This window comes from Etheostoma cragini, chromosome 15, assembly GCF_013103735.1.
Source record: "Etheostoma cragini isolate CJK2018 chromosome 15, CSU_Ecrag_1.0, whole genome shotgun sequence".
NCBI lineage: Eukaryota > Metazoa > Chordata > Actinopteri > Perciformes > Percidae > Etheostoma > Etheostoma cragini.
This window is the reverse complement of record NC_048421.1, coordinates 23,065,995-23,091,836: the sequence shown is the minus strand read 5'-3', so window position 1 is coordinate 23,091,836 and position 25,842 is coordinate 23,065,995. Positions and strand designations below refer to the sequence as shown.

The 25,842-nt window shown below is 40.9% G+C and overlaps 1 protein-coding gene across 2 annotated transcripts in view; it reads right to left on the bottom strand.

Annotated features, from left to right (window-relative positions):
- Positions 1-25,842, bottom strand: part of rbfox1 (RNA binding fox-1 homolog 1) — a 257,014-nt gene that overhangs the window by 139,271 nt on the left and 91,901 nt on the right. The window contains exon 3 of one of the 2 annotated variants that reach the window (XM_034894247.1): positions 10,578-10,612. In XM_034894247.1, the coding sequence (XP_034750138.1) occupies positions 10,578-10,604 (27 nt within the window). In that variant the 5' untranslated portion in view covers positions 10,605-10,612. Of the gene's footprint in view, positions 1-3,525; positions 3,827-10,577; positions 10,613-25,842 lie in introns of those variants that run through there. The other variant, XM_034894248.1, reaches the window with a different exon arrangement.

Here is a 25,842-nt window from a genome sequence, read left to right as displayed (position 1 = left end):
CTCACCTGGAACAAGCCCAACTTACTAGCAAGAACCCGGACACAGCTTTTGCTTTGGACATACAGGGATTGGATAGCACTGAGAAGGGACCCCCTCACCCATGTCCCGGTGGACCCGGTCATTTGGTTATTTCAGATCAACAAACACATGAAGAATGGATGGGCATACTCCCAGGCCCCTACATGCACCTTGGAGTAGATCTGGCTAGGCTGAGAATTGTGATACACCCGTCCTTGGCAAACACTGCCTGGACCTCCTTTTTGAACAAGGGAACCACCACCCCGGTCTGTCAATTCTTAGGTACTGTCCCAGACTTCTACAAAATTTGGAAGAGGCCTTGACAGCCCCTCCACACCCAAAGCTAATCGCATTTCTAGACGGATCTCATCAAGTCCCCGGAGCTTTGCCACTGTGGAGTTCTTTGACTACCTCAGTCACTTCCATGAGGGAAACTGACGACCATCAGCCTCCACCTCTGTCCCCACCATGGATGGAGGAGTTCCTCAAAGTGCTCCTTCTCCCCTTCTCTCTCTTTTACAATAAAAGCCCTACATATATGTTGTATTCTAAATAGGCTACACTGCGTAACTGTTTACCCGAGGGAATAAGACTCACTCAAAGAATTTTGCTACAACAAACAGTTCCTTTATGAGTCAAGAATTGCAGACGTCTGCGGATGTGGATGGAATTCCATTTTGAAGGTCTTATTTGGCCGAATCTTTTATTACATTTAGCCAAACTGATTTATTACACCAAGTTGCTTAATGCCATTTATTATATTCCATTTCATTCCTCTGTCATTATTCAGCTGCTAAAACTGTTCTTCTGGATATTTTCTCTATAATATCTTCCAATCAATATCAACAAATGCAAGCTGTCCCTCCAGTGTATGTCCCAGCTAAATCTTTTTGACATTTTTATGAAGCACAGCCTCACATCACAAGCAGCAGCCTTCAAATTGAATATTGATTTTAATGATCTCTTCTTTGGGGCTGCAAGAGTTTGAATCTTAATAAAGCGTGGAGAAATGCTGCGCATTCTCAATTTCAAGAAAACTTTATACAGAGCCCATGGGAAATTCAATGGTAATGTGATAGATTTGTTGGGTTCCTCATTCATGAGACAGATTCCAATGCACTTTTTAAAGTGCGGGGAATCTTTTCGCAAATTTGTTTCGGTCTCTCTGGGGCAGCAGTCTACTTTATTGTGGGGCTGCAATCTCAATTAAATATGAACTATTCAAATGAAGAGGACTGCTACATAGAGGATAGGACTTGCTAAAAAAAGTATCAAGCCTTCTTTCATTAAAGGTGGCCTAATATTTCTCAATTAACATGTTCCCTCTGCCAAAGCCCTTGAGTCAGTCATCACACAGACATTATAAGACATCTGAATGGTAGAATTTCATTAATTATTTTTTTTCTAAAATGTAATTATTATGGGGTGTTTTCGTGATGGGTACACTTCAGTAGAAAATTGTCTCGATGGCATTTAGGTAACTTTCTATATCACAAAAAAAGAACGTTGAAAAAAGTGAAAAATTTGGGGAAAAGTGACAAAAAAAACACCAAAAAACACGGAAAAAAGTGACAAAAAACATCCGAACAAGTGACAAAAATGTGTTAATAAATTGACAAATCACAATGACAATAGTCAAAAAAGTGACAAAAGAACAGGAATTAAAATGACAAAAACTTTGAAAAAAGTGTAGAAAAACAACAACAAAATGTTGAAATTTCAACCCAGAAAAGCACCAAGTTGCATGGTGGCCGGGAAGTCAACACAAGGGTTAAGCGGATTTTGACACGGGATGTGAGCCGACGACTATTCATGCTTGGCTAAAGCTGCGGGCGGGTTGTTCAAATCACATCACATCATATCCCGCTGGAGTCCAAACAGTCTGACTCGTTGAAGAAAGCAGGCAGCCAATCTTTTCTTCCTTACCAGTGTGTTTGAAACCATCGGACAAGGTTTTGTCCCTTTTGCTGCGGTAGTCCATCTAAGGCTAGCGTAGACCTGCAACAGGGCTAGTGCATGCTTCGGCCAAATGCCTTTCTTCTGTTTTTAACATGCCCATAGGGAATAAATGCAACTGCAAGTTGTCATTGGTTAGGTGTAGTTAGGGTTACTAACTGATGGCCAGTGGTCTCCAGTAAGTACAACAAAAAGTACTACTACCTTTATCAGCATCGTACAGTTCATGTATTCCCGTAACAATAGATCCTTGTATGTTAATGGACCTGTGACCTGTGTGCTTTGAAGATACACATATAATATATATACACATATAATAACAAGAAAAAAAATCTTCAGCATCATCCCTACAACAAAGTCTGACAACATTAACAGGAACAGTTTAATGTATTTGAAAAATGTAAGAAAAAACGGGGCTTGACTGTGTCAGCGCTGGTGTATGGCCTGGCTACACCACGTATCTATTATGGGATAGGGAATAAAACCCTCTGGCTTGTTTTTTTTCTTTAAACCAATCACAACTGTCGTGGGTGTGTGCGTGTGAGAGACCAAGAGGGTGAGGCTCTCTTCTCTAAGCGTAGCTCCCTAGGCGCCATTTTAATGCTACGAAGCCATCACCTGCAGTTAGCATCCCATTGACTCCCATTCATTTTGGCGTCACTTTGACAGAGAATAACTTTATATCTAAAGCGTTTCAAGACTCAATTTGTCCGTTGTTTATTACAGTACAGTTTGCTACGTTTACACACACTCACACACACACACACACACACACACAGACACACACACACACACACACACACACAGACACTTGATTTTATTTATAGTATCAATTCATAATAAGAGTTATCTCGAGACACTTTACAGATAGATTAGGTCTAGACAACTCTATAATTCACAACTAGTAGTTCCCTCCAGAGCAAGCAACAGTGCAACAGTAGTGAGAAAAAACTCCTTTTAGGAAGAAACCTGGGACAGACCCAGTTTCTTGGTAGGTGGTGTCTGACGGGGCCGGTTGGGGGTGTAATGAAGAATGACAATAACAGTCACAGTAAAAGATAACGGAACAGTGACTAAAAATAGTTCATGGCATAGCACACGTACACAAACGTGTGTGTCCATGGGAGGTGCTGGCCTCACCATTGGGAGCCATTTTGGGTTAAGTGTCTTGCCCATGGACACTTTGACATGCAGACAGGAAGAGCTGGGGATTGGACGACCAGCCTTGTTATTGGTGTTCTACTTCCTCCCTTCCTCCCGAGCCAGATTTACTCCCAACCTCTAACTTATTGTACTTACCCTGGAAATGCTGTGCTGTACTTCTGATTCCCTAATTCATTAATTGCTCGACAAGACATTTTCTAAATATAGACCTATAGATGAACATCTTGGATACTTATAAGATCTCCGCTTGAACCTATAGCTTATTGCAAAGCCAACAATAATTTCGTAAAATACTTTGCACATTTACAACTGAGCAAATATACAAAGCAGATCCCAAACTGGACACACACACACACACACACACACACACACACAGATACAACTTACCCACAGATACATCATCATAATGACTGGACCCCTGCGTGCCTTCCCCTGCAGCAGCGAAACAGACTCCTCCTTTACTTTAAACACAAGTTGTGCAACCTATCGCGTATCCCCCGTTCACCAGCTCCACATCCCAGTCAATCTGGGACAACTGTTCTTGGATCAGGAAGACGCCTCTGACCCGTTTTTATTTTCCCTTTCACTTGTCTTTCTTGCTCTCCACTTGCTCTCTTTTGTGTGAAATCCTGCTTAGCCACCACTTCTCAGAATGTGTACTACACTATGCGCAAGTGTTTCAGTGTGTGTGTGTGTGTAAGGGAGAAAGAGGGAGCCTAATGACTAAATCTACTCTATGCAGCAGGAGGCGGCACGGTATACCACTGCACAATGAAAAGCGAAAGAAAGAGACAGAGGAAGAGAGGTGGAGAAAACCACACACACACACACACACACACACACACACACACACAAAACTGTGCACTCAGCAGAAGTGTTCTTGTGAATAGCTGTTCTTGGCTGGCTAAATCTCTTTTTGATGTGTGCTTCTAGTATTGTATCCCACAGTGTAACAGGGCAAGCTGCACAGATGATATAAAGATTGATGTGATGATATAAACAAACCAAAATGAGTCTCTGAATAGAAGAGGCTGATCTACTGTAACCATTTAAAGCCAGCGCGTCACTTCACTTCATTTTCCATCACCAAAAGCAGCAGGTGGCTCCCAATGACTGTAAAACTAACGGACGACGCTTTGGGTTTGAAAAGTTAAGTCGATGCCAAACCTGCATCTCATTTCCAGCCGGGGCTACACGTAAGAAAAAGACTGTTTTAATGGAAGTCAATGGGAAAATTAGCCTACTTTTCATTTGATTTATTACCTCAGTATACATTTTCATAATTGTTCACTATTGTAGTTGAGTAGTAGTGACTTCACTTTGTAACTCTTATATGTTGTAATGCTTGTCTAGCTGTTAGCGTGGCATGCCCTCATACTCTGCTCCTGACTGGCTAGTAGTCCTTACCTAGGTACTGTCAGGGCCCTCATACTCTGCTTCTGACTGGCTAGTAGTCCTTACCTAGGTACTGTCAGGGCCCTCATACTCCGCTTCTGACTGGCTAGTAGTCCTTACCTAGGTACTGTCAGGGCCCTCATACTCTGCTTCTGACTGGCTAGTAGTCCTTACCTAGGTACTATCAGGGCCCTCATACTCTGCTTCTGACTGGCTAGTAGTCCTTACCTAGGTAGTGACAGGGCAAACCCTCATACTCTGCTTCTGACTGGCTAGTAGTCATTACCTAGGTACTGTCAGGGCCCTCATACTCTGCTTCTGACTGGCTACTAGTCCTTACCTAGGTACTGTCAGGGCCCTCATACTCTGCTTCTGACTAGCTAGTAGTCAACAACCTCTAAATACAATTATGAACAAACTGAACACTTTTTGATCACCTTCATTATTTTTTTGGGGGGGACAACCCTCAGATGGGGTGGGTCCTGACCCTTTCCAAACCCCCACGATTTCTACCTATGACACTAGCAGATGTACTGTATATTATTAGAACATTTTAGAAAATGTTTTGCAGTGTGTATCTAACTAATCTATTACAGACCCTATGGGGGGCCCCTCCCTGTTGGGGTCCCTAGGCAGTAGTCTACCTTTTGGTCACAGTTTTTGCCGATTGCTTACACACGTGTTGAGGTCCTAGAGTGGCATGGTGATGGACAACTCCTTGTAGACTACTGCCTGCACACAAAAGCATCATGTGTGTGGGTGTGTTGCCAATTTCAAATAGTTTTGCATTTCAAAAGAGTTTTCCCAATGACTGAGAGTTTAGTGTTTAATGTGAGAAACAGTGTGTAGGGTTTTGAAAGAAGAGTATTGCAGAAAAGCAAAGAAACAGATAATTATGTTCTTGGTGCCTTTGTTAAAGGCATGGTTCCAAAAGTTGAAGGTGTTGATGCTTTTGTCGAAGCATGAACTGCTAGTGTGTAAGCACTCGGCAGAAACTGTAAGTTCACCCCCAAGCATTTTGTTAAAGAGCCAACTCAACAAAATGCTTTAATAACAAAAACTGTACCAGTAGAGTCTGCACTTTCTCAACCTGGCGACAACATGTGTAGTACATCACTCATACTGTACAGTACTGTCAGGGTTGTAGTCCTCCCTCTCTCCTCTCTTTGTCCACACACCCTCAACATCACATCTTATGTGGCCCAGCGTAAATTCTTTCCGTTAACTATTAATTGATGCACTCCTGAATCAATTCAATTGTTATCCTTATAAAGCTATGTGTTATCATGCTGTCCCACTCCTGATTAAAATGTCTTCTCTTTGTGCTGAAATGGCAATTAGCTGTTTGGAATGATTATTACTTCATTGCATTGTTATTTCCGTATCAAATATTCTGCTAGGTATTTGTATATTTCAATATGGTTACTGCAGAAATGCAGCCATCGTTCTGTTTTGAATGCGGGTTTTTTTGCAAGTGGTGAAGTATGAATGAGAAAATGTTCATGGATTTTAGAACATGTGGTCATAGAATGCATTTTGTGTGAAAAGCAATGAAAACGGATTGATATTTTGTTCAATACGACACAATTTAACATCAAAGTACTACTACATCAATTAGCAATTCAGACAGTACATTTCAGATGACTGTCTATTTCATTACAGTGATTATCTATTGATACAACTGCTGAAAATGATGAGTAACTCTTGCATTAGTCTTAATGCATAGTTGTATATGCAAAGAAACAATATCCCATGTTTAGATACTTAAAGTTTCAAGATACCAAGGTTGGAGCATCAACCAATTAGACCATTATCTATGGATGTAATATTTCATAATTGTTCTTCACTGCAATGTACTACTGTATATCAGACGCTGTTTCAATGGTCCTGGGTACTACCTTTACTGCAATGTACTACTGTTTATCAGACCCTGTCTCTATGGTCCTGGGTACTACCTTTACTGTAATGTACTACTGTTTATCAGACCCTGTCTCTATGGTCCTGGGTACTACCTTTACTGTAATGTACTACTGTTTATCAGACCATGTCTCTATGGTCCTGTGTACCACCTGTACTGTAATGTACTACTGTTTATCAGACCCTGTCTCTATGGTCCTGTGTACCACCTGTACTGTAATGTACTACTGTTTATTAGACCCTGTCTCTATGGTCCTGTGTACCACCTTTACTCTAATGTACTACTGTTTATTAGACCCTGTGTCTATGGTCCTGGGTACCACCTGTACTGTAATGTACTACTGTTTATTAGACCCTGTCTCTGTGGTCATGTGTACCACCTTTCCTGTAATGTACTACTGTTTATTAGACCCTGTGTCTATGGTCCGGGGTACCACCTGTACTGTAATGTACTACTGTTTATCAGACCCTGTCTCTATGGTCATGTGTACTACCTTTACTGTAATGTACTACTGTTTATTAGACCCTGTCTCTGTGGTCATGTGTACCACCTTTCCTGTAATGTAGTACTGTTTATCAGAAACTGTTTCTATGGTCCTGTGGATTACTTTTACTGTAAGATTATTCACAGTACTGACAGTACTGCACTATATGCATGCAATCCCTTGGAACTGCCTGTCCAATTTTGTCAACTCCTTACTGATAATTGACATATATCCTTTATATTTGAAGTGCTATTTGATGATGTACTAACACTGACACAGTTAAACTATTGGTAGCTTGTGTTTGGCTGATTTAAAATTTAAAGTAAGGTTTCAATGGTATTTTACAGTAAATTAGTTTTTTTGATTGTGTAGGTGCAATATTTCTTTAAAGATATGAATGCATAATGCAATGTTTTGACCATTGGACAGCCTGGGTTCCAAGTGATGACTGTTTTGAGTCTTGAAAAATGAAATCAAGGTTCTGAAATTAGTAGAGAAGTGATTGTAAAAAAACTGTATCATGATGTAGGTTGGATGTCATTGAAAGGTCAGCACAGAGACATTAAAATTAATTAGCACTGATTTGGGTTGCAAAACAGTACTAATATTAATAATCCTTCACCACATTGTATACAACATCACATGTTATGAATGGGTTTTAGAGGTTGCATTAGGTGTATGTGTGTGTGTGTGTGTGTGTGTGTCATAATACCCAAAGGGCAAAATAACTATAAAAAAAAACCTTTATAGTCCAGATCCAATCTGAGAATGTAACCTATTTGCTTCTCATTTCCCCATTATCCTGAAGAAAATAGTTCTTCATTTCCTTATGGCTATGGACAATTAAAAAGAAATGAAACCCGCTGGTAGCTGTGTGTAGAGGGGGTAAAATAAGACACCGTGGCATGAATAATAACCTCAAAATGTAACCAAAACTTAATGTGAGTTATGCTTCATGGCATCAGAGCCAACACAGCCTGTACTTACAGCTGCTGTAACCGCATGTCATTTTTTAGGTTCATGGTTGCTAATGAAAAAAAAAAAATCCATTTTGCTTAACCCAGCAATAAAATATCAAACTACACTTAAAATCCCATGAGGCAAGTAGACAGCATGGAGGCGAGAGCTTTGACTCATTAAGTGTGGATATGAAGTTAGCTCCACTCAATCTACAAGATTTATAATGAGGCTCCCGATTCACTGCTATTCTCAAGTCACTTGTTAAGTCAGTAATGAGACCAAAATAAGCTCATCATAAAGATGCTTCATACAGTTAAATCAAAGCATTCATTCACAAATCTCTGAAGCATGCATGGAAACAGATGCACACACAAACTAAACGTACACACTACAACATGCTGTGCAGCATGCACAGTATTCTGGAAAGACTTGATGTATGTTAAATATGCTGCATGTAAAGGTTAGTGTTACTGACTGTAAGTGATGCAGTTTGTATCACTAGATTACTTGTTGAAAAGTACAGGAAACTCACATTTTGTTATTTGTGACTAAGGGCGTTTTCACATCGACAGCCTTTAGTCCGGTTGAAGCGAACTAGACTTTGTTTGCCCCTTGGTGCGGTTTGCTTGGGCAGGTGAAAACGAGGCAATCACACTTGGGTGCGCACCAAAAGGGCACCAAACAAGCGTACCGAGACTTGCTTGAAGAGGTGGTCTTGGTACACTGCCAATCAAACTCAGGAGAGGTTCTTTTGTGGGGAGAACGTATTCGATACTCAAACCGCACCAACTATACATACTCCGCTAGTCTGAGCTAATGTCTCCTGTAGTCATGTAGCTTAGCAGTCTGAGCTAATGTCTCCTGTAGTCACGTAGCTTAGCAGTCTGAGCTAATGTCTCCTGTAGTCAGATAGCTTATCAGTCTGAGCAAATGTCTTCTGTAGTCACGTAGCATAGCAGTCTGAGCCAATGTTTCCTGTAGTCAGGTAGCTTAGCAGTCTGAGCTAATGTCTCCTGTAGTCAGGTAGCTTAGCAGTCTGAGCTAATGTCTCCTGTAGTCAGGTAGCTTAGCAGTATGAGCTAATGTCTCCTGAAGTCAGATAGCTTATCAGTCTGAGCAAATGTCTTCTGTAGTCACGTAGCATAGCAGTCTGAGCTAATGTTTCCTGTAGTCAGGTAGCTTAGCAGTCTGAGCTAATGTCTCCTGTAGTCAGGTAGCTTAGCAGTCTGAGCTAATGCCTCCTGTAGTCAGATAGCTTATCAGTTTGAGCAAATGTCTTCTGTAGTCACGTAGCATAGCAGTCTGAGCTAATGTTTCCTGTAGTCAGGTAGCTTAGCAGTATGAGCTAATTTCTCCTGTAGTCAGGTAGCTTAGCTGTCTGAGCAAATTTCTTCTGTAGTCACGTAGCTTAGCAGTCTTAGGTAATGTCTCCTGTAGTCAGATAGCTTATGAGTCTGAGCTAATGTCTCCTGTAGTCATGTAGCTTAACAGTCTGAGCTAATGTCTCCTGTAGTCAGATAGCTTATCAGTCTGAGCTAATGTCTCCTGTAGTCAGATAGCTTATCAGTCTGAGCTAATGTCTCCTGTAGTCATGTAGCTTAACAGTCTGAGCTAATGTCTCGTGTAGTCAGGTAGCTTAGCAGTCTGAGCTAATGTCTCCTGTAGTCAGGTATCTTAGCAGTCTGCGATGTAGCAGAGCAGCAAACTGTAGCAGCTTGCAGTGTTTTTATGGACATCATTTATCATCTGTGTGACATCATCATGTCTCTCTCTCCTTCACTCGCTGTCTGTCAGCTGCTCATTGTTTGCCTCTTTCTAAAATACTTTAAATACTAAAGCAGAACCAGAAAACCCAAGAAATTTAGACCTTTGTGTCGGCAAGTTTGGGATACCCTGACCGCGTGATGTGTGTTTACTGTGTTTGGTGTTTTGACAAAGTGTAGTGTGAAAGCAAACCCAACCAAATGAAACATGCAACAATGTTGCAACTTCACCACTGAATTGCACCGAGTCCACCGAACTACAGGCGTGAAAAGGCCCATCACAATCAAAGCCCAACATAAATTCACTTCAAGCATTTCATAAAAGAGGCCAAACAGAATCAACAAAATGCTTAATGGCAACGGCAACATGAGTTCAGATCCAGAGTGACGGAAGATAACGGATGCTGCTATTAGCAGAGTGCTATAGAGGACAACATGAACCGATTGAAGGGTGAAATGGTGGACCTCCATTTCTCACCTTTCCTCACTGGAATGCTACACTGACGCCTACGTTACCACAGCCACCTATACAGATAGGTTGGTGATTTTGGATCAGTTGTAAATAGAAGTGCGGCCAGTCTGTCTGTAAAGATGTGATTTGTAGAACGTAGCCTGAATATCTTCACTTTGGTGATCTTAGGTCGTTAGCTTTAAAAGAAATTATGGTCTACATTTTTTCAACCAGCCACTCTCAGCCCAGCAACCAGCGGCGGCTGTGATCATTAACGTTTCACCGACCCAAAACGTTCAAATACTTGTGTGTATATCACTGATAGAAAGTACAGTAGAAAGTACTACTGTAAGTACACACAAATACACACGCGAATAAATTTCTGTAGAATCAAGTGTGTAGTTGTGTGTCTGCGTTTTCTTATATATAATACATAATATAATGTACCTTCATACAGACAGGACTTACCCTCAGCTGGTCTTGCTCACAGCTCATTAGTTGGCCTGAAAAGTACAAGAGAAGAAACAATTAGCTTTGGATTCTGAAGTGACCACAGTCCTGGAAAGCCTTTTTTAGCAGCCATCACCACGGACCTGCACACATTGCATTACTGAGGATTATTTATCTAAAACCTAATTTGGTAAATGTTTAGTGACCATTAGTCACTACAATATTGTTGCGGTTTCGATATTGAGGTATTTGGTCGCCTTGTGGCCCAGCCCTATGTCCAGCAGACAAACTGACCAACATATATAATAAAAGATCGATACTAGACTATGCCAAATTGTTTTTTTCCCCCTCCCCTATCTGGGACGATATGCTTTAGTCCCAAACAACTGATCCATTCATCCAGAAGACTCTCCACACGTGAGTCCACCATGAAGATGATTGTAGTTGCAGCTGTAGTTGTAACCAAGTCTTTATTTCTGTGTACCCACCCTCCTTCTTGATCAAGGTAGTGGCCCAATCCCAGAGTCTGGACTCACAGACTCACAGACTTTGGTGCGCGTTCTTGTAAAATTGGTAAGGGCTTAGGGTTGTCCCAATGTCCAATTTCAAAGGCCATGAGGGTGTGAGCACACGCTACCGAGCCCTTTCCGTAAGTCTGCATCGATGCAGACTTCACCAAAGGGAATTACCCACAGTTCAATGTAGGGCTGGGAAATATATCGATGTTGTATCGATATTGCGATATGAGACTAGATACCGTCTTAGATTTACCTGGTTTTACAGGTTGCATCACAGTAAAGTGATGTTCTGAACTTACCCGACTGTTCTAGACCTTCTATTATTTACCTTTACCCACTAAGTCATTGAGAATTTTTAATCAAAAATCTCATAAATAAAATTAAGTTAAAGCACCAATAGTCGACCATGCAATATCGTCGCAGTATCGACATCAAGGTATTTGGTCAAGAATATTGTGATATTTGATTTTCTGTCTGGCTGATATTTGTCCAGCTTGTAGAACAAGAGTTTGAATAAATGTGGAATCAGGCGGCCGTCTCCTGGGCCTTGGCCGTGTGGAAAGCAACGAACTTCAAATGAAAATAAGTGTCAGCAACATCACCAAGGTAACATGTGATCTGGTGAAGTGCTGTCCCAATCCCATTTATACCTATCTGAACCCATGTGGCCTCACGCACTCACTCACTCAGCACCTGGATTCATTTAAGTCTGAGAGTCTTTAGTCATTAGTCCTCAGGGCTCACTTTGGGATTTGGCCAATGAGAGCTAAGGGTAAAGTCATGTGTAACTCTATTGTTGCAATCTAGCAATTAATAGACTCAGTTTATCGATGGGAGGTGTTGGCCTCACAAGCCCAAGAGAGGAAATAATGCTAAACAGATTAAACCTTCACCTAACACAACATTTGTATTCAAAAGATAGCTTAATTAGCCTAGCCCCCACCCCTTCCCAGAACAGTGATTGTCCAATCATAATCAATTTAATGTCATTTATAATGTCAAATCATAACAGAGGTTTTCACAAGACACTTTAACCATAGACCACACTCTAATTTAAAGAGACCCAACATTTCCCGTAGGAGCAAGCACTTTGAAAGAATGACTGGGGTAACAAACGAACCAGCTTCCCTGATTTTAGGGTTCCCCCACCTGGCAAACCCCACTTTAAGTCCTAGTTATAACAAGGGTATCATCAAATGATGAACTCTGATGCATGTTTGTTTTATTTAATTCATTGCCAACAGAGAATCTCCAGTTGTTCCTGAGTATGGATAACTATGGGTTGTATTTAGATAGCGTTTTTCTAGTCTTAACTAATACTATTAATAACTAATTACATAGTACAGGAACCATTCACCATTCACACACATTCATCCACTGTGGTCGAGGGTATCAAAGGATCAACAACTAGTATAAAGGTGGATAAAGCTTTTTTTGCCTGGGACATGTGAGCTTAAAGTGTAATTTTAATAATACAAAAGTAGTAAAGTTTTTTAACCTGGACCAGACTGCAATGTTATCCTATAGGGTAAATATGCATCATTCATTTAAAGACCAAAAAAACAGCACTTAAAGTGCTGGTTTTGCCACTGACAGGCTCAGATAAATATTCTGACATTATGGAAAGAATCCCTTCAGAGATATACCTAAAAAACCTATTTAAGACCTTACTATTTAACCATAAACAGCTCTGATGTTGCTAGCGCTAAACCCACCAGACTCTATTTTAAAAACCTAATACTTTTAACTTGTACAGAGCCAACAAATTTTCCCATTTAAATCGGTAAACGGTTTTTATTTCAACCAAAACTAGAGTTGTGATGGTTGTAAAAAGTGGATAGACGACCCCAAAACAGCTTTTTATAGTTTTTATAGTTTAGTTTCTGTCAACTTTGAATCAAGTGTGTTTTACTAAATTACCGTTTATTTACATGGAGTTTGGTGGCCTTAGCAAACGTAATTTTACGGATGTTTTTTATGTTTAAAATAAGGATCTGTCAGGATTGTCAACATTTGTGAACGTAAATTGAAGATGCAGAATTGCCCCCCAGTACATCTTAGCTTGTGTGACCCCTGCTGACTGCCGCGATTTCTAGTTTTACTTGACCAATGTTAAAGATTGTTGTCTCCATCAGTCCCTTAGACACAAAAACATAGGAACATAGGGTCAACTGTATCTAATTTCACTGTTTAGCTGTAATTTGCCCCAACTGTGTCACTTATTGCCAATCGTTACTGATTGAATGTAGGTCTATCCTATTACGTCCAGAGCCATTTTTGTCTCCACCGTTGATAAATCTGCTTGGAAATCGGAAATGAAGTAAGAGGTTCCAGAGTAATACACATTTGCAAATGAGTCTGGCAATGCCAGGCTCACTTGAATAAAACCAAACAGAAGTTGCTTAGATCAGCTCTCCTGTTGCCCAGTTGCTGCCCTGCGTTCCTCTGACCTCCTTAATCTCTCCATCCAGCAGACCTCTCTCTGTTGTTAATCATTGCTTTTTCTCTCGCTCCCTCATTGTTTTTTTGCCTTTTGGGGGAGTTTGCTGTGATTGCCGTAACTTCAGCATTGATTTAGGAGAGAAAGCATATCCCTATCAGGATTATGAAGGGAGAGACAATAAGGGAGGAAAAAGGACGTTGGGGAAAACTGTTCAGATTGTATGCTGATGCTTTTCTATGTGACCCCATGAGAGACAAGTTTTTGCATCACAATAAAAAAGAAAGAATGAGAGAGCTCTGGTAGTCTTGATGTCAAATTGAATATGCATACTTCTGTAAAAACTACTTCTGCATGTACGCTGCTATGCATCTATTTTTGTATCTATCATGCATCTATTCTGCATCATTGCATAGATGCAGAATTTGTCATCTACGGTTGTCAGTGACGACTCAAAAGGATAATAATAACTTAATGACTGAAATCGTATGTATATATAGAGCAAGAATATGCACAGGCATTCTTAATCACTGTACAGGTTTTCAAATCATACTGCACATCATGTACAATGTGCATTTTAAAACCTTAATTCAAATTTACAGATCTTAAATTATTTTCTTTATAAAAACACAATTTGGTCTTCTAAAAGTATTCATCCAAAAATGAGTCTTAAAAGAAATGGGGGTCGTCTTATAATCAAGTTTGTCTTATATTTGGATCAATATGGTATAAATACATATATATTCATACCCCTCTCTGCCTCTCTTTCTACATGTACTGGCATTGGGAAAATGTTGACTGACAGCACACTGGCACTATTTTCTGTTTCAGTGTATGTACTACACAGGTAGAAGGCAGCTACAGCGTACTTTATTGAGTAAGCCACTAAGGGTTTATGTGGAGCAAATACTTTACTCTAAAAGTAGGTAGGAGCTTTGTGGGTCACCAGATTTAGTGCACATTAGCCCGTGGATACTACACTTAGCCACTCTAATAAAGTGGACAAAGGGAGAACAAAGTAAACGAGAGATAGAGACAAAGAGAGATGAAAATGAATCAAAAAATATTTTCTCTGACAGAACCCAGAGAAAAACATAGAGAGAGAGATTTTTACACTTATTTTTTCGTACTTATTTGAAGTGCTAATGCATTAAAATCCTGGTTTTAAAAATAATTGATCAAGTAAAGACGGTTTAAACGCATCCAAATCTTGAATGTTTTGATAAAAACTGAATTCCAGCTGTTTCAGAATCTGGCCCTGATGTTACACAGCCACAATGACCTCGCCACCTGCCCTTCTTTGTTCTCGAATCCGTTCGTGGCTGCTAACACACTCTGGTACAATAGGAGGTATAGGAGCTGCCACTTGTCTCGTCTGCTTCTTCATAGGCAATTCCAACGATAAAAAACCCTCTCCGTAAAAAAGTACACCAAAAAGACTGAAAACGTGAGTCTCTTACACTGAGTAAAAACATGGTAAACAGCAACAAAATGGCCACTTGAAATAAAAGCATTGGAGGCAATGGCACCGTGTATGCCCTGGATAGCGGCGTTATTTTGAGGTGAGGTTTATGTAAAGTCCTCAGTGTATTAATACACAGTGGGGAGCCTGTTGCACAGCCCGGCCTTGTGTATGGTCCTCAGACAGTGTATGAGAGCAGCCAGAGAGAGAGAGAGAGAGAGTATTTCTGTTACCAATCCCTGCACAGAGACATCCAATCGGCTGAATATCTCGAAACAAAAAATCCAAAAGAAATACGAATTTAAACCAAATCCAGAGTCAGTGACCATGAGCTGGAAATTGAAAGAGGTCGCCATTTAAAAGTGCGGAGACCACGAGAAGAACGTGTCCATACACATTGCCTCCAGGATATCAAAAACAAATGACATTTCCTGTGTTCATGCCCTAAATAGGAAGACTTAAGAACCAAATATTTCCAAAAAGCTGAAAGACATATCCCAGGCTTCACTAGCGTCCGTTTTATTAAGGAAAGATAAAAGCACGGCATGGTTAGCAGCTAAATATGTTAAAAATAAACAGCAAATTTTATATATTATAATTTTTATTTGTTTCAAAGTACCCTTTGAGGGACATGCACATAATTTGTTAAGTATCTACAATGATATTATAAGTATCCTGTTGACTTGTATTATTACATCAGATGTATTTACTCATTGTTGTTGTTTATAGGTATGATTGTTCTTTTGCTTTGGCAACACAGATGTATTTTTTGCATAATGCAATTGAGAGAGAGAGAGAGAGAGAGAGAGAGAGAGAGAGAGAGAGAGAGAGAGAGTTGGCACAACAGTGCAAAGCCCTGCGCAGCACTGTACACCTTAGCCATGCAGAAAATGCTGGAGTAAAGAAAAATGCCTGCTGATCAAAGCCAAATGAGCCTGGCAGGAGAGAGAGAGAGAGAGAGCGCCTACAAAGAAATGGCACATGGATTATAGAGGGGGGCGGATTTCACACCAACTGCTCCGGCAGTAGCTGTTTGGCCCAAACAGCTGGCTGCCGCCATCCAGATGTCAGTCCATCACTGCTTTAGTAGCAAATCGTTCACATAAGCTCAGGTATTTGCAGGTGTTATGAAAAGGCCAGAGAGGTGTTCCCTGAATGGGGCTTTATGGAAGATCACAGCTCGTAAGCAAAATGTCAGACTTCAGCATATCTCTCTCTCTCTCTCTCTCTCTCTCTCTCTCTCTCTCTCTCTCTCTCTCTCTCCCTCTCCAAATTCAACTTGCTTTATTGCTGATGGCTTGACAAAATCAATACATCCGTGTGGTCAAATCATCAGAACAAACATAGATATAATAAACAACAACAAGGGGCAAATACATCGGATAAAATAATACAAGTCAACAGGATACTTATGATATAATTGCAGATAATAAACAACTTATGTGCATGTTCGTCAAAGTGTACTTGTAAATAATAATATAAAAGAACACATAAAAGAATAATAAGGATATTATATACAATTTTAAGGGGTGAAGCCTGGTATGTGTTTTTCATATGTTAGGAAAATATTTAGTTACTCATATTTGGGACATGTATATGTGAAATGTAATTATGATTGGATGTCTTGGTCGCCACTCTTTTAAATGGCGACCTCTTTCAATTTCCGGCACATGGTCACTAACTCTGGATTTTGTTCAAATTTGTATTTTTTTTGTTTTGAGATATTCAAACCAATGTCATGTCTCTGTTCAGGGATTGATAAAGAGGAGGATTTATTTCATTTTCATTTTGCCGTTGTTCTTTATACTTGTCTTTTAATTTAGTTTCGAATCGTTTGATTGAAGACTGAGGATTGTGTCTGTGGCGGATACCTGTCTGTCTTAGTGAGCACTTCTCCATTGCCGAGATAATCCATCCACCTCACAGGTGTTGCATTTCAAGATGCTTACTAGACAGCATGATTATTGCACAGGTGTGGCTTAGGGCGGCCACAATAAAAGGCCATTCTAAAATGTGCAGATTTATCACACAGCACAATTCCACAGATGTCACAATTCCATAGAGTTTTAAATTGGCATGCTGACTGCAGGAATGTCCAACAGAGCTGTTGCCCGTGAATTGAATTTTCATTTCTCTACCATAAGCCTTTGCCTAAGGTGTTTACTTTGGCAGTGCATCCAACCGGCCTAATTATCCCAGGCCATGTGAAACTACATCAGCCCAGGACTTTTGCATCAAGCATCTTCACCTCCAAGATTGTCAAACAAATGGTTTGCATAACCAAAGAATTTGTGCGCAAACCGTCAGAAATGCCGTCGTCTGCATGCTCGTCGTCCTCATCGGGGTCTCGACCTGACTGCCGTTTGTCCTTGTCACAAACTTGAGTCGGAAAATGCTCACATTCACTGGCATCTGGCACTTTGGAGAAGTGTTCTATTCACGGATGAATCCTGGTCTACGCTGTACAGGGCAGATGGAAGACAACGTGTTGTATGAGTGAGTGGTTTGCTGATGTCAACGTTTTGAATCGAGTGACCCATGGTGCCGGTAATCTTTGAGTTCAGCTCATGAAAAATTGGGGGCAAAAACAAAAGTGTTGCATTTATAGTTTTGGTCTGTGTATTAAACCAATGCTTAAACTGATGGAATAATTTGGGACCACTTGGGTAGGGTTATGGTAGTTAGGTTTTCTTCTTCTTGTACGTTGTTCGTTCCAACATACGCCGTCTAGTGCTACTTGGACATGTCATATGAACCCGTGGTCAACAAGTGTTTTGGGACTTTTATCTATAGACTTCCTCGGTTGGGCGACGCTGACGTGTTCTACTTCATAGATCCAAATCCATCGTGAGGCTTTTTCAGCAGACTCAGAGATGTTCTCCATGGCTCGTCTGCACAGATGTCATTTTAGGTTTGTTGCCGGGGCCAACCAGTGTAGCCCCGGCAACAAACCTCCACCGAATCCCTGCACTCCTTTGCCAACTCTGCATACTCGGCTCTCTTGCGCTCATTTGCCTCCTCCAATCGGTCTTCAAAGGGGACAGTAAGCTCCACTATGACTACCTGCTTGGTCGACTCCGATGTTCTCACCACCTTTGGGCGGAGTGAGGTGGCCGTGATGTGAAACGGGAACTTGAGCGGCCTTCCCAGGACCACTTGGAGGTAACAATCTCTTGCATTGGTGAGGAGCTCACCAGGGGAGCATTGCATCTGCCAGAGGCCTGAGGACCTGATCATGGCGCCAGTGATACCGCCCATCCCCCAAAGCCTTTGACCATCAGCTGAGGATATGCTCCAGTGTGCCACTCCCTTGGCACAGATGGCATACTGGAGAGTCTACCAAGCCCCAGCAGCGTAGCTTGGATTGGCTAGGTAGAAGATCCCAACTGATGAGGAACTTTCAGAGCTCCACAGCTCTTCCCAAGGTATCTTGCCCTTCTCACTTATCTCTGGCACATGACGTCTTGTCAGTGCTTCTTTGTAAATTACATTGTATAATACATATAATACATAATTTGTATTATTTGCTAGTGTTTGGCCCCCTATACACTAGCTACAAAGAGCTTACCAGGTTTTCCCATTTCACATATTTGCATTGTGTCTTATGATTGTCCTTGTCTGAAGAGATTGAACTGAACTGAAAGCTTGACAACAACAGACCAGAAAATGGGGACTGACCAATGAACCTTTTACCCGGGGGGGAAAATAAACCTCTTTCATTGCTGAACTCTATTTTCCAGTTCATTTACTGTGAAGAAAAGGAAGGAGATGGATCAATGCATAGGTGATGTGTTAAAGTTAATTTCAACTATTACTAAAGTATTTTATGGCGAGCCAAAAGTTATTTTTACTGTATCCAAAATGTATTTAACACTTCCATGTATTGTCAGACTACAGAAAATCTAAATGCCTGGTTCTAGTTCAAGTTAAAGATCATAATATACAGTATACTGTATATATATATATTATATCATTAAAAGCCATGTCACCATGTCTATTGGGTGCAACGGGCACCATTAAAGAGACCATTAGCGTATATTATTAGCGTGGTCCTGCTCAATGCCCTGCTATGTACTGGATTGGGGGGGGCAGCTGCTGCCGTGGTCCTGTGCAAGGCTCTCCATTGCCACTACTATTATTTCTGATAGTTCTATCATATGTAGTACTGCTACTGTTCATCATACTAACTGCTGTCATTATTATGAATCATATTCCTCCATATCTGTATCAGTGTCTCTGTGTCCCAACCAGCAGCGGCAGATGGCCGCCCACCAGGAGTCAGGGTCTGTCTGAGGGTTTCTGCCTGTAAATAGAAGATTTTCCCCGCCATTGTTGCACCAAATGCATGCTCATAGGGGGAATATTGAGTCTTGGAGTGTGTTTTAGATCCTTAAAGTGCCCTGACATAACTCCTGTTGGGATTTGACACTTTTGATAAAATAAATTGAAGTTAAAATTGAATTGTTTCTTGTCTCATGTTCATGCATTTCATGCCGCCTTTCCTGTTTGTTTGTTTGTTTGTATTCAATAGGTAAGGGAGGAATACAGGTAAGTGAGAGTGGTATGTAGGTTAATTATGAATGCATTTTTGCCAACCACTCTACAACCTGCTGGGAATGAAAGCTGGGAGGCAGAGTAGGAAACAGAGAGGGTGTGGAAGGCAAGAATGAGTGAGGAGATGCTGAATAAGCAAGAATGCGTGCAGCCCCAGTGGGGGCCCGGGCCTCAACCACTGCAGTCAGCTCATAACAGACCGTGAGAGAGGTTGGAAGATGGAAGGGGGGAGGGCTTAATAGAGATACTGTATGAGGAGAAACAATACCCACAAAAGCCCTGCTAGCGGCTCCTAGAGGATGCAAGGTTCATTACACGTCACAAGGGTGGCATGAAAACATAGTATTACAGTAATTATATTAAGTATTATAGTGATTATGCTGTTGGTAGAGTATGATGAAAGCATTAGAAAGAAAAACTGAGGGGGCCATGTATTAGTATTTACATTAAATTATTAACCGCAAGTATCTGACCATCTTATCCACACTAATGGGAGCAAATCTGGGTTCAGGGTCTTGCGCAAAGACACCGTGACATGGGACTGCAGGGCCAGGGATCGAACCACCAACTTTCCAATTAGAAGACGGACACTCTACCACCTGACCCCACCCCCAGCTGTCTGTATTTCTGGACATAGTCAACAGTGAAATCGCTTTTTCATGTGACTAGGTGAATTTAGGCCCTCAAGGCATTAATGGTAGGTGTAGATGGTAGGTGGCAGCACAGTAGGGGTGTAGCGATACATGGATCTGGATCAATATATTGATTCAATCCTAATCAATCCTATTTCATAGATACAAAGTGAAAATATTGAGACATATTGGCATCTTTGAGAAATTCCCGCTTTTTATGGTTTTAACAAAAAGAGTAGTTTGTTTTTAATTTAAATGTCTGTACTAGTAATGTACGGAAGAGGATTAGGGCCACTAGGTGAAAAATGTATTTGAGTTCTGCATTTATTCTCAAAATTCTGACTTAATTCTCAGAATTTAAACTAAGAGTTTGGACTTTATTCAATTCTGACTTTACTCTCAGAATTCGGACTTTAACCCTTGTGTTGTCCTCTGTTGTCTGCTTTGCCTGTTCATTAAGCATAAAGTATCCCCTAATTCTGTGTTAGATCCTCTTTGCCAGCTTTATTCCAACTAATTACCACTATAGTTTCACACTTAATTATGAAAAATCAACTGTTTTTGCCTCAATTTTTTAATGCTTTTTTGGAAGCATGATCAATAAACCTCATTTATATTAGATTATACCTAATTGCTGATTGAAAAAATAAAACAGAAATTATTTTGACTAATACTTACGAACAGAAGAACATATGTTAATGAATAACTACAGAGTGGTTTGTTTATGGCACCATCAGTGTTATTTTTGGGCAAATTGGTTAAAAGAAACCCAAATTTTGACTCTGACTGAAACTAACTTTTGGTGAAAACTTAAGCCAAAAGCCAAGATAATTGTGTTTTGTTAATGTCTGTAGCATGGCTGTACTATAGTTAATATAATACTTATTTTTTCAGTTCAGTTTTGCATCCAGAATAAGAGATCAAGAGAATAATTGTGTGTTGTGTTGCTATGGTTTAGCAACAAGGCTAACACTACAACGACTAATCATAAATTATTAAAATAGTTGGCCATGACTAAGTTGGGTCAAGGTTACGATGCCTCTTACACATTATGTAAGGTGTCTCTCAGTCAGACCTCATTTCAGCTAATTAGTGTTAATGTTAGCTAAATCTGATTTATGTCCTTTTTTATTCATTCAAAAACTTGACGAAATTAATACATTCCACCTGTTTTCTCTTTGTTGTTGTTGTTTCTGTCCATTAAATTAAAGTTTGTTAATCATGCGAAATAAGGTTGGAGAGACACTTGGCGAAACATTATAACGTAACTTAACGTTATGTATTTTTGGGAATATGACATGCTAATAAGCACCACCTCCCTTTATCTTCATGTCTCGCAAGCTGATTGCAGGCTATCAGCAATATTGTCATCTGTTGGCTATAGACAAAAAACCTGAGTCCTCTCTTCTGTGTACTGCACTCTGCACACATGACGTGATTGGTTAGACTGATGGAACATAATTCCTATAGGATTGGCGATTTTATGTTACTATTTCTGAGTGAGTGGGATGATAGTGCAGCAATCGAAACGTAGAAATACTGTGAGTTTATAAAGAGGCTGTGTATAGTCTAAGTGTACAAGGTATTTCAGTTTTTAAATTCACTACTCAGTTTGTTAAACCTGCTTTCTGAAACAGGATGGGAGAACAACCTGCTGCGGTTTATTGGCATTTCTGTAAGCCAATCACAATTGTCTTGGGCGGGGCTAAGCTCCGGAAGGAGCCACGGTGCCTCTACTAAGTAGTTTTAGCTGTCAACAGAAAACTCTGAATGGACAGATACTCTAGTCTATATTATTGGATTTATATTTTTGATCAATTTATCTTCATTTTTACACACACTCATACACACACTTCCCCAATTCAAGATTTGCACAGTAAATTGTCAACATTGTCGATTTGTATATTGTCTGCATGTATGTGTGTTTTTTACTCTATATGTTACCTTTTTGCTGTCCACTATCTTCACAAATAAAATGGCCACCTACTGTTTTGCTGACAACATTTCTGTGTATTACACTAAGAAAGCCTCATTAGCTGCACTCACCATAGCAGCTGTATCTTTCTTTTCTCTCAATCAGTCTGCCTTCCACTCTAGGCCAGGTTAAAGAAAAGGGGAGCACACTTAATACTGACAGAGCGGCCAAATACCAATAGAGAATACATCAGCTTGGCAATGATTGGATTATCTCACACTGATATCATTACCGCCGAGCATTCACTCCAATCACTGATTGCATTTTTCAATTTACTTCACCATTAATGTGAGTGGCCCGACTGAACAATCTTGTGATGAGTCCATGGCTCAGTCGATGAGTCCCGCCCCTCAGGTACTTGTCAATGTGTGTGTGTGTGTGTGTGTGTGTGTGTGTGTCTGTCTGCAATCATGTGTCCGTGTATGTATGTACAGTGCAACTAAGTGTTTTACAGAATACTCAGAAGTACAGTTTCTCCTTACACACCTAGCAAGGCCGAAAGAACAGCACGAGCCTTCTAATTTTGAAAAATGGACCTAAAGGAAAAACAAATCACTGCCTCTTTAGGAACAGGTCGGTAGAAAGTGGGTGCTACATCATGAGACAACACACAGATCACAGACGTTCTCTAAGTCTTTGGATTTCAAAGCACAGCGGTGCGACATTAAAATCTTGCGCTAAAAGCAAGACTGGTGCTCTCCGTATTAAATTGAAAATATTTAAATATCCTGTTGTTTGACCAGATTGCTTGAGCTAACAGGGAGGTTGTCTTATGGAGATGATGAATATGTTCCACCCATGGCTGTCCTGAACATAATGGCATGACACACAAAAACAGTTCAGGTTCAATAGGAAAACAGAGGTGAAAGAGGTCAATCAGTTATGCAAAAAAAACGCCAAAAGTCCCAAATTCGTGGATCAGGATCAGAATGACCACCAGAGAGATGTACATACTAGACGTGGATTCAAAGAACTGAGGGAACGGGCTAGTTCATTTACTGAGGGGCTGATTATCTAATGGAGGTGCAGGTGAGTCTAGTGGCGGGCCAGGCCAGGTGAATGGAATCAGCACGTAATGCAGAGCAAGAGGGGTTGCCGAGTCTGAAATTCCACGATAGGCATGCCTACCATCCACTAGAAGACTTTCAACAGACTTTGAAAAGATCAGTTTGACACCACCTCACATCTAAAGACGATCATCTCACATCTAACCCTAAAGGGTAACTACCGTTTTTTTTCCAACCATTTGAGCCCCTATGTTCCTGTGTTTTTGTGTCTAAGTGACTGATGGGAACCGCAATCTTTGACATTGGTCCAGTATTAAGAGAGATCTCTGCAGTTTGCAGTGCAGAAACAAGCTACAATGTAAGTTAACAGGACAATTGTCCAGCTTTACTTATGTAAACACAAGGGTTAAATGACCAATTTTTTAGTTTTTGTAGAAAGCACAGTTCAGTGTTATGCACAACTCCTTTATTTTGGCTTGTCAACACATGTTGAAACAGAGAAATATGGACCTAGCTTCAATGTGAATATTAAGCGCTTCCCTCTCCCTCTCAATGAACTAAGCTGTCAGACACTTCTCTTTTTATTTCCCGAATGCATTGCAGGGCACTGTTACAGAAATGTGCAATATCCTAGTCATTGCTTTGTGCCTCAAACTGCACACAAGCTTAGCTCAAAGCCACAGGCATCCTTGGGAGCCTACACTATGCTTATTAGCAATACATATGTGGATCTAAGAATATTTCTTACTTTTGTGGTTTGATTTTATTATGCCAATTAGGTAGTAATGAATGTGTAGGAGTTTGAATAGAGAGTTATGTGTACCGCGACCCCTCTGTCTGTTGAATATGTATCTTAGACTTTTAGTGGAAGAGATCTGTTCTATTGATGTAGAATGACTGGCAATCACATCATCTAGTGGATCAACAGAAGGACATTTCCTGGAAAAAGTCAGGCTTTGGTCTCAAAATCCCTTCGCAACAGGAAACAACAAATTTCGAGCTACGGTCTAGACCCGGGGCCTGTTGCACGGAAGTAGAATAAGATATCCGGGATAAGTGAAAAAGCGCAGCTTGACTTAGTGTGATCCGCTCATCGCGGCTTAATCGGTTGCACGTTTGGTGATCCAGAATGAACAGGTGGAGCAATGTCCAGCCAGGTGTAGATAGCCAGGATGAACAAATTGATTGTCTTGATATTGTCATGCGTAAGACCTTTTGTTCTGTCCTTGACTCGGACTCGAACCTCTTTGGACTCTGTCTTGACTTGGACTCGACAAGTCCAGGTCTCGGACTTGTCTTGGACTCAACAAAGGTGGTCTTGACTACAGCCCTACCATTGTCCTCCTTGCTAAGGCTTTTCATGTATGCACGTGGGAGTGCGAAGAGCCACCAGGACAGAACCATACCGCCAAACACACATCGCAGGTGAATTAATTAATTTTGACGAAGTGGTCCCGACTGAAATGAAGCATAGCACGAATTCTGGCAGGTCACAGAGTCAAGCTGGGCTATTATCTCAGCTCATAGCTGACAATTCCTGCCAGCACACCAGCCGATGGCTCAGCTCATTCCCTCTTTTGATTGGATTTCCAAATAACATGCTCTATTTAAACTGCTTTTCCCAGCCTACCTTGCTGCACCTCCACCCCAGCTTCTCCTTTTTAAATGCACGTTGTCTGACTTAATAAATGTTGTGTGTGTGTCATTGATGCTGCTCTGTTCTGTTCCCTATGGGGATCCTGCACTGCTGCTGTCCCAGCTTTCCATGCATGCACACGGAAGGGTCGGGAGTCGTGGAAGTGCGAGGGGGCCCAGAACAGAGCCATACCACCAAATAAAAATTGGAAATTAATGAATGAATCTATTTTGACAAAGTGGTCCCATGTAAACTACAAGAGCTTCCAGGTCCAATGGAACTGATCAACCATAGTCCTCTATGAACCCCAACTCACCACACACACACACACACACACACACACACACATGCCCAGCGTCTTCTAATCTTTTCCCAGAGCTATCGATCAACCAATAGGCTGTAATGACAGCGTTTTAACCACAGAGCTCACTCAGCTTTTTTTTTTTTAAACAAGACGTCTTCTTTCCTTCTTTCTCGAAAATGACATCTCTGATTTATTATAGCGTATACCACATATAGGGACTTCTGTGTCAGGAGACACAACTTAGTGTATCTTCATGTACTGTATGTACTGAAAAGTATTCAGAAATAGAACTCACATCCCACATTGGGTTTTTATTTTTACCTCATCCCTTCTGCGTCCTTTAAGATCTCTTATTCTCATTTTTTATCACTCTTTTTCTCTGACACAGTGTTTCTGTCTTCCTCCCCTCTAATGCATGCCATCCATTTCTTTTCTTTAATACATCAATATACTATTGTGCAGCCGCTGCCATTTTCTGACGCAAATTATCTTCCCAAATGGGGACGTGAGGCGCTCTGCCTCCCTGCACAATCCTTTATTGATCGTTCAGTCTCATAAAGCAGAATGGGTGAGGGCTGAGAAATAATGAAAGAGACAGACAGGCAGACAGGCAGACAGACACAGACCGAAATTCCACCAGATGTCATGCATTTCGGCAAGATGTCCATCCCCGTCCTCTGTCTCTGTGTTGGCACTCTAACCTGCGGCTGATTTCTGAGGACTACCTGGTCCTCAGATCTCTGCAGGGTAAACCC